A 12,531-nucleotide genomic window follows, 5' to 3' on the forward strand; every position below is an offset into this window, starting at 1 on the left:
CTAATGGTCTGTCCGATCAGCTATCCTGTTACCAACAATAGCCAGTATAGCAAGTGCTTCAGAGAAAAGTGCGAGAAAGCCCATAATGGAGAATAAAGGAATGTTTCATCCTAACCTCTGACAGTTATTGGTGGCCCTATCGCCCTCCCATCCCATGATATATGTAGCCCAAAATTGCACTGTTTTTTCAGCCATGCGGCACCACCAATACATGTCTAATTTTCTTAGGTGGTTGTTCTAAACCTGTGTTAGTAGAGGTTTGCAGCTGCAGAGCATGTCATGGATGCTAGAAATGTGTGTGGAGGGGGAACAGAATAGGAGAGAGCAGTGACTTTCACTTTCCTCACATAAAGTACATGTACAGTAACTCCTCACTTAACATTGTAATTATGTTCCTGAAAAATGCGACTTTAAGTGAAACAATGTTAAGCAAATCCAATTTCCCCATAAGAATTAATGTAAATGAGGGGGTTATGTTCCAGGGAAATTTTTTTCACCAGACAAAAGACTATATTGTTTATATTTACATTCTCTCTCTCTCTAAGTTTTAAACAAACAATTTAATGCTGGTACTCAGTGATGATGATGATTGTGAAGCTTGGTTAAGGTGGAGGAGTCAGAGGGTGGGATATTTCCCTTACTGCTAAATGATGAACTAGCAATTGGCTGAGCCCTCAAGGGTTAACTCTCTCACTCTGCAAGGCAGCAGGAATGGAGGGAGATATGGGCATTTCCCCTTTAAGTACACTGCATTGTTAATTAGATCAGCTTGCTGAGACTGCAGCTGCTACAAGCTCCCTCTGTCTTGAGTCCTGGTGTCGTCCCCCCCCCCGCCCCGCTCTATGGAAGATGGGGTAAGTGGGGTGCAGGAGCAGGGGGGAGGGAGGAGGAGGACACCCTGACATTAGCCCCCCTCTTCCTTCCCTCTCGCCTGGCACAGCAAGCAGGAGTCTCGGGGAGCAGCTCCAAGGCAGAGGGCAGGAGCAGCACATGGCAGTGGGGGGAGGGACACAGCTGAACTGCAGGCAGCTGCTCAAAGGGAACTTAGGGGAGCAGGGAGCTGATGGGGGGGGGGGGGGTGCTGCTGGTCCATCCTGGTTCCAAGCCTCCACCAGCTAGCTGCAACAAGCTGCTTTTCCTGCAAGCAGTAGACAAAGCAGGCAGCTGCCAAACGACGTTAGAAGGGAGCATTACACAACTTTAAACGAGCATGTTTCCCTAATTGATCAGCAACTTAACAACGAAACAATGTTAACCAGGACAACTTTAAGTGAAGAGTTACTGTAGTTGTCAGTGACAAAGCCTCAGGCTCTCAACTCTTGCTTTAACACTAACTGCCAGCAAGAAAATGCCTAACCCAAGGTGGTGGTTGCTTAGATAGATGTATATTCGTGTGGCACGAAGAATTTTGGGGATAAAATGTAACATTGCAGTCTGTCTAAACTAAATCTAAGGCAGCAAACTTACAGTTCAGATCACAGAAACACTCCTCAATCCCTGGAGCAGACACGCTTGTGTGTGCTCTCTCCCAGTGTAAACTCCCTGGACAAGCCAGTGATCTGTTTGATCTCTTAGATAGTTGTATAGTTCTAGGCTTTTAACAACTTGCTGACGTTTCCAAACGTGACCGTGTATCCCAAAGTCTGCATACAGGTAATGTCAGTTAGATGGACTTCATGTAATAAATGGCATGAAAGAAACCTAAGTACAATCAGACAGTGCAATCTACAGTGGAATACTTGGGAAATCCAAAGGCTCATGAGGCACCTTCTTCATTTGATCCTCAATTTGAATCGCCCTAAAATCAGACTTGCTTAAATTCAAAAACACTGAAGGCAGTGTCTTTGTGATGAGGGGAAGGAATGAGGTCACATCACTCAAGTTCTTTGAGGCTCCTACTGTCACCTGTGCAGAGGGTAATGGGCTGGCTGTGGTGGCCGGTAATACTACAAATAGAAATGTAGCTGACTGCGTGGCTCTCTAATATGTCTGAGGCTTTCTTGCAGGTGCATGATTCAGAGGGGTGACTCACGAGTACTAGAGTGATTCATGTTGGTAGTTTAAAATGTTCGTAATTGAAAAGAGCCTGTTCAGTTCAAAATGCAGGTTGTCTAATGGAAAGCTGTTTTATCATGTGGGTTTGGTAACTGAACTGTGGGAAAATCTCTACAGAATCTATAACTGTGGTCTTAAGTAGTGATGGATGTGGTGGAAAACTATACAGTGGACTTAATGTGTTAATTGTTACTGCTGCCCATTCCCAGGATTTCACAGATGGGCTAACTTTGTCTCAGATGACTTTTTCCAGCAGAAATTATACCTCTTCTGCACGTGGGTGCAACAAGCCACCCCATCCCTTCTAGTTATGGGAAAAGTCTGTAAGGAGTTGGTGTGCTAGGTATGTGAGCACCTCTCCTTCATTTTCATGCCCTCTGCTATTATGCCTCCTATTTGGAAATATAAGGCAAACAACTGCAAACATCTTTAAAAGCGCTAACTTCCCCTCCCACTGCACCCCCAAGCATACGTATCGATGTCCAAAATCTAATAATTCTGTGACAGTCTTACTGTATCTTCCACCGCATTCAGGAATGCCAGGCCCCTTAGCCGGCCTGGAGTTAATTTACACTAATGAGCTACCTTTTGCTCTTCAGCTTCCTCCCACTGTATAGCCTGATGTGTTTTGCTGCGTGAGTGTGCCATAGGCTTGTCCCCCAGTCTTGACCAGGTGTCTCATCTTTACACCTCTCTCACAACTCCTATCAGAGTTTGTTTCTAATGGAAGAGGTTCATATGGTAAAGAAAAAACCATCCAGTCCTCACATCGCGATAGAAGTGAAAAATGCTACCTTGGCGTGGGAGAACTCCCACGCCAGTGTCCAGAGCTCACCAAAGCTGACCCCTAAAATGAAAAGAGACAAGAAGGTCACCAAGGGCAAGAAGGAGAAAATGAAGCTACAGCATGAGGGACCGCAAGCGGTGCTGGCTGAGCAGAAGGGCCATCTTCTAGTGGACAGTGATGACCATCCTAGCCCTGGGGAAGAGAACAAAAACATCCATCTAGTTAACTTTCGGCTTCAGAGGACTCTCTACAATATCGACCTGGAGATTGAAAAGGTGAGAAGGAAAAACTATAGCCTATCCCAAGAGACCTCCTGGCCTGGCATTCCTGTGGAAAGGGCAGCCTTAATTCGTATTAAATGGAGCCGATCGCTGCTGCCATCTCTCTCTAACAGGCACGTGCAGCCCATGACGACTGTAAATACCAGTATGTAATGCCCCATCTTGAGCCAAGCAGCTGTGCCACTTTTAGCAACCTGGATCATTGCAAACTGGTACCATTCGTTGCAGAACTCTGGGCTCTATCACCCCTGCCATGGGCTCAGTGAAGGTGGTTTGTTTTCAGCATGGTATCGGTCATGAGCAAGCCATTAAGTATGCAGAGATCTTAACATGGCAGCAAGGGACTTATTTCTACAGCTGTTTGTAACTTTGCAGATATTCACGTCAACTGAGGACTTTGTGCGGGTGCATTTGAAATGATTGAGTGCTCTGGTTTAGCATAGCAGAGGTTTCAGAGTAACAGCCGTGTTAGTCTGTATCCGCAAAAAGAAGAACATTTGTTAGTCTCTAAGGTGCCACAAGTACTCCTGTTCTTCTTTTTTCATAGCAGAGGTGTTTCGCTGAAGAATGTTTAGTCCTCTGTTGTATTTCAGTAGAAGGATACAGAGGGACTTACAGATGTTACAAGCACCTGTAGTTTCCGCTTCAAGATGGATAAAAGTACGATAAACATTGAACAAAAACATAAAGTTTAATCCAGAGCATATTTAATAAAAATGTTTTTGTACATCTGACTACCGTGTTACTTGTAGAAAAACTCAGAAAATCTTTTGTGTAGTCAGATGGTGGGGTATTTTAAACCCTATGACTTAAACAATGTGACCACATAATCTTAGGAGTTTTCAGGAACCTTGAAAGAAGACTAAATTGGTGTTTGATAGTATAAAGCAACATTATTGTAAGCGCAGGAAAAACTTACGTACAAGAGTCCAGCAGTGTTCTTATCCAGTACCAGCAGCTGACAACTTTTTTTTTTAACTGATGCTCACTTTATTTTTTTGGTTCTTCTGTAGTCAGAATAATTCAGATAAATTAATTGGGCATTTAATGTGGTGTCAGAAGGACTTTCCCTGTTAAGTACCATTCAGCACTATTGTTAAACTGTTGACTAGGACTCATAGACTACAAGAAGTTTAGAGATTGCGATTAGAGGTGGAAAAGACTTCTTGGATCCCATCCCTTCTGTCTAATTGGGAGCCAAGGCAAGATTGCTCCCTACTGCCTATTTCCGAGTGTGTTGTCCAGTCTGTTAAAAGTTCCAAGTGATACGCTTCCAGCTCTTCCCAGAGAGGCTGTTCCTAAACCAGACCCATCTCACAGTCAGGAAGGTATCTACCTGATAGCCTAAATCTCTCTCTTGTTTCCATTATTCCTGATTATATCCTTATGTATCGCACCGAACAGCTATCTTTAGTGTTAAACCCTTAACTTGTCTTAGGCTGTTACCTTTCCTCTCCTCCCCCTTAGCTGTCTCCTAGCCAAACTATACAAAGTTAAGCTTTCCTCATAAGTCAGTCCCTTCACTCCTTTGGTCATTTTGGGGCTGATCCAAAGCCCATTGAAGTTAATGGAAAGACTCCCTTTGGCTCAGGTAGCACTTCATTGTTCTGTCCAGTCAGGCAATATCTTTCTGGTATTGGGGTGCCCAGAGCTGAATTCAGCATTTAAAGTTTGGTTGCATCAGAGCCGTATGGAAAGGAATTGGTCACCTGTCTTTACACAGAGGAAAGCTTAGTGGCTCAGCGGGTGAGTGAATCTGCCTGTCACCTGTCATGTTCACTCAGTTTTGGTTGCCAATTGTTTTCTTAGAATGAGAGCTTGACCAAGTCTGGCCTTTCTCCCATTTGATATACCCCATTTCCATTAGCGTTAGTGTTAAATCACTTTTCTCTGTTTGAGATACTGCAGGTAGTCTAGGGGGGATGGATTAATGTGTTACCATAACTTGTATGTTTTTTCTGTTTTAGGGGAAACTTGTTGGGATTTGTGGCACTGTGGGGAGTGGAAAAACTTCACTTATTTCAGCCATTTTAGGACAGGTGAGAATTTATATTTTTATGGGTTCTCCCTTTTTCTCTTCTCTGCCAGCAGCTGCATTTGTTTAATTGGTCTCACTCCATATGATGATTAATCTGACCTATAATTCAGATCATACACTGATGAAATAGATCACATTTAGGTTACAAACAGTCTTAAGATGGCAATAATCCATTAGATGACTGTGGAACAGATTTTCATAAGAGTCTGTATCCAGCAGCTCCTTCTGCTTTCCTTGGGAATTGTCCATGCTGAGCAGTTCTGAAGATCTAGCTACTTCATTTAGGTGCCTAGCTGGGGCCTGAGCTCTTGTGACAATCTATCCATGTATGCCCAGTATTTGAAATTCAAGCTTTTGAGAAGTTCAGAATAAACACACAGTATTTGATGTGGGACCTTCTAAAAAACAAACACACGCACACCCTGGATCTTTGAGTTACATTCTGTGCTGGTTCTGCTTCCTATGGAGATTGCCAGTGAGGTCTTTCTTGTTTTATATAGGGGGATTCCACACTCTCCCCTGAAATAGCATAATTTCAAGACCTTCTGTCTTGTCTTCTAGATGACCCTGCTGGAGGGTAGCATTACAGTGAATGGAAATTTTGCCTATGCGGCCCAGCAGGCCTGGATTCTCAATGCTACGCTTAGAGACAACATCCTTTTTGGAAAGGAGTTTGATGAAGAAAGGTTTGTCAAACAGAACACTTTGCTGAGCCTGAAAGCTTAGGGATTCTCGCACCGGCATCAAGAAAGCTCATGCTGGATAGACTTGCACCTCCCTGCCTAAGTCACCTGCACCAGAAGGGAAGTTCCATGTGGCAGATGGTAGTTGGTGTTTCTGCATGGATGGCAGCTTTAACTCTCACTAGAACACTGAGGTCTGCTGGTAGCTGCCGCTGTGGTGAGGCGCAGGCTTGGTGCACTCTGTGGCTTCCTTAGCCTTGCCCTCCTCCTACCCAGCGCAACATCTGTTCATGCTGCCCTGGTCTCTTATGTGGCCCTCCCCACATGCAAACTTTCCACCCCAGGGATCTCTACCAGAGTCTGTGCTGGCATAGCTTCCCAAGTGAATGTGGCTTCTCTTCACTGTGCTTCTCATAGCGCTTCTGAAATTGGTCCCAAAGTTTTATCTGCAGTTTACTGATGAGGCAGATCCGTAGTTCATTGCTCAAAGCTACAAGATTGTCTGGTGTTTGTGTGGGAATAAAAATACTGCTCCATTAGCAGGGTACCCTCATAAGTGCTAGTGCTCACTGGGGGGAGGGATAGCTCAGTGGGGGGGGGAGCATTGGCCTTCTAAACCCAGGGTTGTGAGTTCAATCTTTGAGGGGGCCACTTAGGGATCTGGGGCAAAATCTGTACTTGGTCCTGCTAGTGAAGGCAGGGGGCTGGACTCGATGTCCTTTCAAGGTCCCTTCCAGTTCTAGGAGATGGGATATCTCCATTGATTTAATTTAAAATTTGTCTTATCCATATTCTTCAGATACAACACTGTGCTGAATGGCTGCTGTCTGAGACCTGACCTAGCCATCCTACCTAATGGGGACCTGACGGAGGTAAAAATCCTGGTTCTGATAAAACAGAGTGGGATGGGTGGAGTGAAGTGTAACCCAGACATGCTGTGGTGGGGTAGGGAGGCCATCAGTCTGGTGTGCTTATAAACTGATGGGCAAAATCCTCTTCTTGTAGATCCTGGACTGTATGGAGACTGATTACTCCATGATTTTTAACTCTGTAATGTGGGAATTTTTCATTGCACTGGGAATTAGTTTCCTCAGAGAGAGACCTTTTAAAACTTAGATTAAAAATAATTAATAAAAGGCATAGTATCCTCTGGCTATTTAATAGGAATGTTTCAAGCATGTTAGCATTAGGGGTATTCACTATAAGTTTCCTTTTACAATGAATAAGTCGCCTACATTTTAATGTGGCCCATTCTAATTCTCGCTGTTACCCCATTAACTGCATTAGTTACACCAGGGATGAATGTGGCCTCAGGTCTTGTGTTAAGTGTTGCAAAAAGAAACTGAATAACTTTACGTATATTGTACAGATTGGTGAGCGAGGTGCTAACCTGAGTGGAGGCCAACGTCAGAGGATCAGTCTTGCCCGAGCCCTGTACAGTGACAAGAGTATTTACATCCTTGATGATCCTCTTAGTGCCTTAGATGCACATGTAGGAAACCATATTTTTAACAGTGCAATAAGGAAGCATCTGAAGTCAAAAACTGTCCTGTTCATCACCCATCAGCTTCAGGTACCGTCTCCCTTACACGGCCTTTCTTGGATCTTTTCTAATTGTTCAGCTAGACTGCTTTTTCGTTAGTCACTTTTGCCTCTTACTGTAGAGTCTCCTGCTCTGGTCTGTTACAACATGATACCGTCTCCCTCCGGCTGTATAGTTTAAGGGCTTGTTTACACTGGCACTGTGCAGCGCTGCAGCTTTCTTGCTCAGGGGTGTGAAAAGTGTCAGGGCTGTAAAGTGCCAGTGTAGACAGGTGAATCCTGGCGCTTTATCGTTGCCAGTGAAGACGTGCCCTAAGTTTTATTCATTTGTGTGTTGTACCCAGAGCATGGGCACTGATGTAAATAGCCGATGCCAAGGCTGGCTAGTAGGTTGCTAGTAGGAGCTGGGAATGCTTGGCTGAAGGTGGGTCTGCTGGAGGGATGACCCAGTCGAAAGCAGTTTTTCTACTAGCCTGAATACTGAAGTGCCTAAAGCCTGTTTATCATTTTAGAATACATGGGATTTGATGTCAGTGAATCCAGCCTAGTGTTGTAAATAAATGTATTCTGAGACTGGGGTCTTGTCACCTGTTCTGTTCAGAAAACTCATTGTAACTGGTATGTCAGAATTTGTAGTGTTCAAAGCCACCTGAATGCATCTTCCCAACATTCGGCAGAAAGTCTCTGTTCAGTCATGTAAGCTGTTTTGTATGTCCTGTAGAAGTAATCACAGTGCTCTAATCAGTGCCGGGTTCTTAACCAATCAGGTGTGCACCGAGGAGGAGTACTGACTTTTACGGCCCGATGGCTGTTTACTGAGAAGATTCATGTGTGTTTTTTCTGACCATCTGAGATAATGAAGCCATGTTCTCCCTCTCATTGTCTCCAGTACCTTGTTGACTGTGATGAAGTAATCGTTATGAAAGAGGGCTGTATCACCGAAAGAGGAACCCATGAGGGACTGATGAACTTAAATGGCGACTATGCAGTGATTTTTAATAGCCTGCAGCTGGGAGAGGCACCACACATTGAGGTACTCCACTCCATTTTTAAAAATATTATGACAGATGCCTGTACTTGGAATTCAGATGAACCAAGTTACTTAGTCACTTGAAAGAAGTCTGGAAAATGACTTGGTATGTTGATTTGGCAATTTGAATCTCCTGCAGGCTATTTTCTATTGGATTGGCACTTCGTAATAATTCGTGTCATGGTCCCTGTTTCAGAGATGACATCTCTTATGCAGTCCTGCCCCTGAGCTAGTTTATCTAATATGGAGGAAAGGTATCAGTTTATGCTGTGGTGCTCAGAGGAGAATGCATATCCCTTTCTTTAATGTGCACCTCATTTTTAGATGGTATCTTCCCAAGTTAGCTCAGCTCAATCTAGCTCTTGGTTTTATATATTTCTTCCTGGCTTCTTACCCATTTTTCTAGCGTGAGATGACTTTGGGCTGATCCACACTAACCCCCCAGTTCGAACTAAGATACGCAACTTCAGCTACGTGAATAACGTAGCTGAATTCGAAGTACCTTAGTTCGAACTTACCTCGGTCCACACGTGGCAGGCAGGCTCCCCCGTCGACTCCGCCTACTCCTCTCGCGGAGCAGGAGTACCGGCGTCAACGGCGAGCACTTCCGGGATCGATTTATCGTGTCTAGACAAGACGCGATAAATCGATCCCAGAAGATCGATTGCTTACTGCCGAACCCGGAGATAAGTATAGATGTTCCCTTAGACACAACAGAAGTAACATTACTTGTCCAAAAGTCCTACTCAGCAGAATGCTGGAATTTAACTCCAGACGTATCGTCTTCTGATTGAAACTGGCCAAAAAAAAAAAAAAAAATGCTACTGGGGCTTGCTGAGGAGAAATTGCCATAAATGCAACTGGGATTTGTGTGCTGCACTTCAGTCAGCTGGTCCTCCTTTAATGCAATTACAGAAAAGGCTTCAAGCAGGAACCTTTCAATGGGAGATTTTGTCTCTACAGTGTTAAAACAGTTTCAGCCATTTAACTTTCTCACCCTCCTCCCCACAGTATTTTCCTCAAAAGCCATGCCTGGGAGGTAGCCGTGTTCTTGCTTTTTGTTGGAAAGAGTTTTCAGAATTTTGTTCTGAATGTTTAACAGAAATCAGTGCCCTTATCTTAATTGAATTAGATTAGGAAAATAACCTGGTGTGTTTATCAAGAGATAAGATGCCGATGGCTTCATGGATTTGAATACATGCTCCACCCAAGACATTCTGGTGAGATGGAATTGTGCTGTGGCTGGAGATGGGTTTAGTGATAGGAGGTGCTTGATTGGATTTTCTGCTTGACAGTGCTGATGGAAGAGGCAGAGGAATGTAATCCGTTACCTCGCATGGCCTTTCTCAGTGCTGTGAAGATTGTGGTGCTGTCATTTTTAAATTAAAGCAATCCTGGTTAATATGAGATTCTCCAACCTGCTTACTTGGCTGGCCTCCATTTCCTCTCCATAAGCACTAGCGCATGGAATGGGCAGTGGATTTGTAGTCCGTATGGAATTGGAAGAAAGGGCTCAGTGGATACTATTCTCTCTGGTTTGACATGTGAGAGAGCTCTTTTTAGCATAAAGCCTGGGAAGATGGTCCTGAAGACGTATAAGGGTTTCGGTGGGGTTAACCTGAAAATTGAAATGTGCAATCTGGGAACAGAATGTAATGTTCTTATTTGGGAGAATGACCCAGGTTTAGAACAGTAACTCTGTGTATGCTCCTCCGAGGTTGTGCATTCAATGTCTGGGGATGTAAGGCTCTCACTTTGCTCTGTAGTGACTGCTTAGGCTGTCTTGGGAGCAACACTGTATCTGGAAGAGACTATCAGCTCCTGTGTACCTTCTTGAAGGGAGCTTGGGGAGGTTTCTGAGAGCGATGTCTTGATTAGACTGTAGACTCTCTTTGAAGCAGGGATCACATCCTCCCACGTGCATGGGCAGCACCTAGCACAGTGGGACCCTCATCCTGATTGGGGGCCTTTGGACGTTACCACAGTACAAACAGATACCAACACAGGGCAATAGGAGGGGAGAACTTATTCTGTCGGTAGTTGGCAGTCAGTCATAGATGAAATCATGTATAAAGGTCATGGACAAGCGCTCTTTCCAGTGAGTGTCCTGTCTGGGTATGTACGCTAAGCTACTGGAAGCCCTTGTCTTCCTTAGAATGCACTTTTTAAAAAGAATTGAGAGTATTTGTGGTACTGAACTCAATATTGGTCTGAAAAAATAGATGACTCTAGTACAGTGGTTCTCAACCCACAGCCCACGGGCTGCTTGCGGCCCAATCAGGACACAGCTGCAGCCCATGTGACATCCTCGGGGCCATATAGGTAGTATATGTATTGTGTGGATGCGCCCAGCGTAACACAGCGAGAGCTGCAGATACATTCCACAGTGGTAAATAGGTTGAGAACAACTGCTTTAGTAAGAAGAACAGGAGTACTTGTGGCACCTTAGAGACTAACAAATTTATTTGAGCATAAGCTTTCGTGGGCTACAGCCCACTTCTTCGGATGCATAGAATGGAACATATATTGAGGAGATATATATACACATACAGAGAGCATGAAAAGGTGGGAGTTGTCTTACCAACTGTAGCTTGTTTTCTACAGATTAATGTAAAGAAGAGCACAAGCAGTTCATTAAAAAAGCCCCAGGATAAAAGCATCAAAGCAGGGTCTGTGAAGAAGGAGAAAGTGGTGAAGAAGGAGGAAGGTAACTGTGGAATCAAATTTCTGACTTTAATCCTGGCATACGTTGGTGACCCTGAAATGTTCACTTTCTGAAGCTCAAAAGTTCTGAAAGTTGCCCTGCATCTTGGCCACTCGGCTTGCTGCTAGCACATAGTACAAGTGCATTGGGCGAACAGCGACCATCCATTAGAAATACCAGATGGTCTGTTCAGCACTGTTCCAGTTGAAATAAGATGGCCCAGTAAGATGTAATCAGCACGTGACATGTTGCTGGCTTCAGCTATCAGCATCCCTAGCTCCAACACTTCTCTTTCCTGCTATTGCAAGAGGGGCATTTGTATTTACCTAATGGCGTGCTGAATTCTGGGGAGGAAGCAGCATCTGTGTATAAAGAATGGAAAGGTCTGATCTTCCTCATCAGCGTCTTTTTTGTTAACAATAAACTAGTGGGGATCAAAAGATGCTGATTTTGGCACCAGTCTCATGTTGTTTGAGCCCTCACATACTTTCCAGGCTGTTCATGACTCTGCCATTGAAATGTCTTCTGTGGCTTTCTTTTGTTGCTTGAATCTTTGAGTTCTGTGTGCAAAGTAACAACTGTGCTCTTGGAACTACTCTGTACAGCAGTGGTCCCCAAACTTTTTCTGTTGTGCCCCCCTTACCCATAATGGAATCTGTCCGCACCCCTCCAGAAGCTCTGGGGCCAGGAGCTGAGGCTGAGTCCGTTGCCAGGAGCGGAGCTGTGGCCGGGGGGCAGGGCTGGAGCGGAGCCACAGCTGGGGGCTGGGGTGGAGCTGGAGGCAGAGCAGGACTGGGTGGTGCTTCCTCCCTGCCCCGCATGGGACTGGCCCAGGCCCCGCTGCACCTCCCCCCAAACGTTCCTCTGCACCCCTCTAGGAGGGCACGCACCATAGTTTGGGGACCACTGCTGTACAGTGAGTGTTCCTCCTATGGGGCTATGGTGATACTAGGCTCTTATATGTTAAGCAAACAACTTTTTAAAGTTTTATGAAGCAACTCTTCTCCCCTCACCCTTTTTTCACCCCATTGTATTTCCTAGGCCAGCTGATGCAGCTGGAAGAGAAGGGCAAAGGCTCTGTCCCCTGGTCTGTTTATGGCACCTATATCCAGGCAGCTGGAGGCCCCTTGGCATTCCTGATCATCATGGCACTCTTTGTGCTGAATGTGGGCAGCATGGCATTCAGCAACTGGTGGCTGAGTTACTGGATCAAGCAAGGCAGCGGGGTAAGGGGAATTGGAACTTCTAACTTTCTAATAGGCGGGGAAGGATTGCCTTCATAGGATTGCTTGGGGTAGTCTAGGACAAACCTAACTGTACTTCATAAAGGAAGATAGTTAGGAGGGCTCTCCAGGAGATGATCTCATCTGAAAGAAGTTAGTCTCCAAGCCGGACAGAAATCTACAGGGGG

At 45.0% G+C, this 12,531-nt stretch overlaps 1 protein-coding gene across 8 annotated transcripts in view; it reads left to right on the plus strand.

Moving 5' to 3' along the window:
* Positions 1 to 12,531, plus strand: part of ABCC5 (ATP binding cassette subfamily C member 5) — a 69,493-nt gene that overhangs the window by 40,354 nt on the left and 16,608 nt on the right. For all 8 annotated transcript variants that reach the window (XM_054039484.1, XM_054039485.1, XM_054039483.1 and 5 more), the window contains 8 exons: positions 2,767 to 3,117; positions 5,091 to 5,162; positions 5,723 to 5,847; positions 6,644 to 6,716; positions 7,214 to 7,417; positions 8,276 to 8,419; positions 11,021 to 11,123; positions 12,162 to 12,346. In XM_054039484.1, the coding sequence (XP_053895459.1) occupies positions 2,767 to 3,117; positions 5,091 to 5,162; positions 5,723 to 5,847; positions 6,644 to 6,716; positions 7,214 to 7,417; positions 8,276 to 8,419; positions 11,021 to 11,123; positions 12,162 to 12,346 (1,257 nt within the window). The remainder of the gene's footprint in view (positions 1 to 2,766; positions 3,118 to 5,090; positions 5,163 to 5,722; positions 5,848 to 6,643; positions 6,717 to 7,213; positions 7,418 to 8,275; positions 8,420 to 11,020; positions 11,124 to 12,161; positions 12,347 to 12,531) is intronic.

This window comes from Malaclemys terrapin, chromosome 9 (assembly GCF_027887155.1).
Source record: "Malaclemys terrapin pileata isolate rMalTer1 chromosome 9, rMalTer1.hap1, whole genome shotgun sequence".
NCBI lineage: Eukaryota > Metazoa > Chordata > Testudines > Emydidae > Malaclemys > Malaclemys terrapin.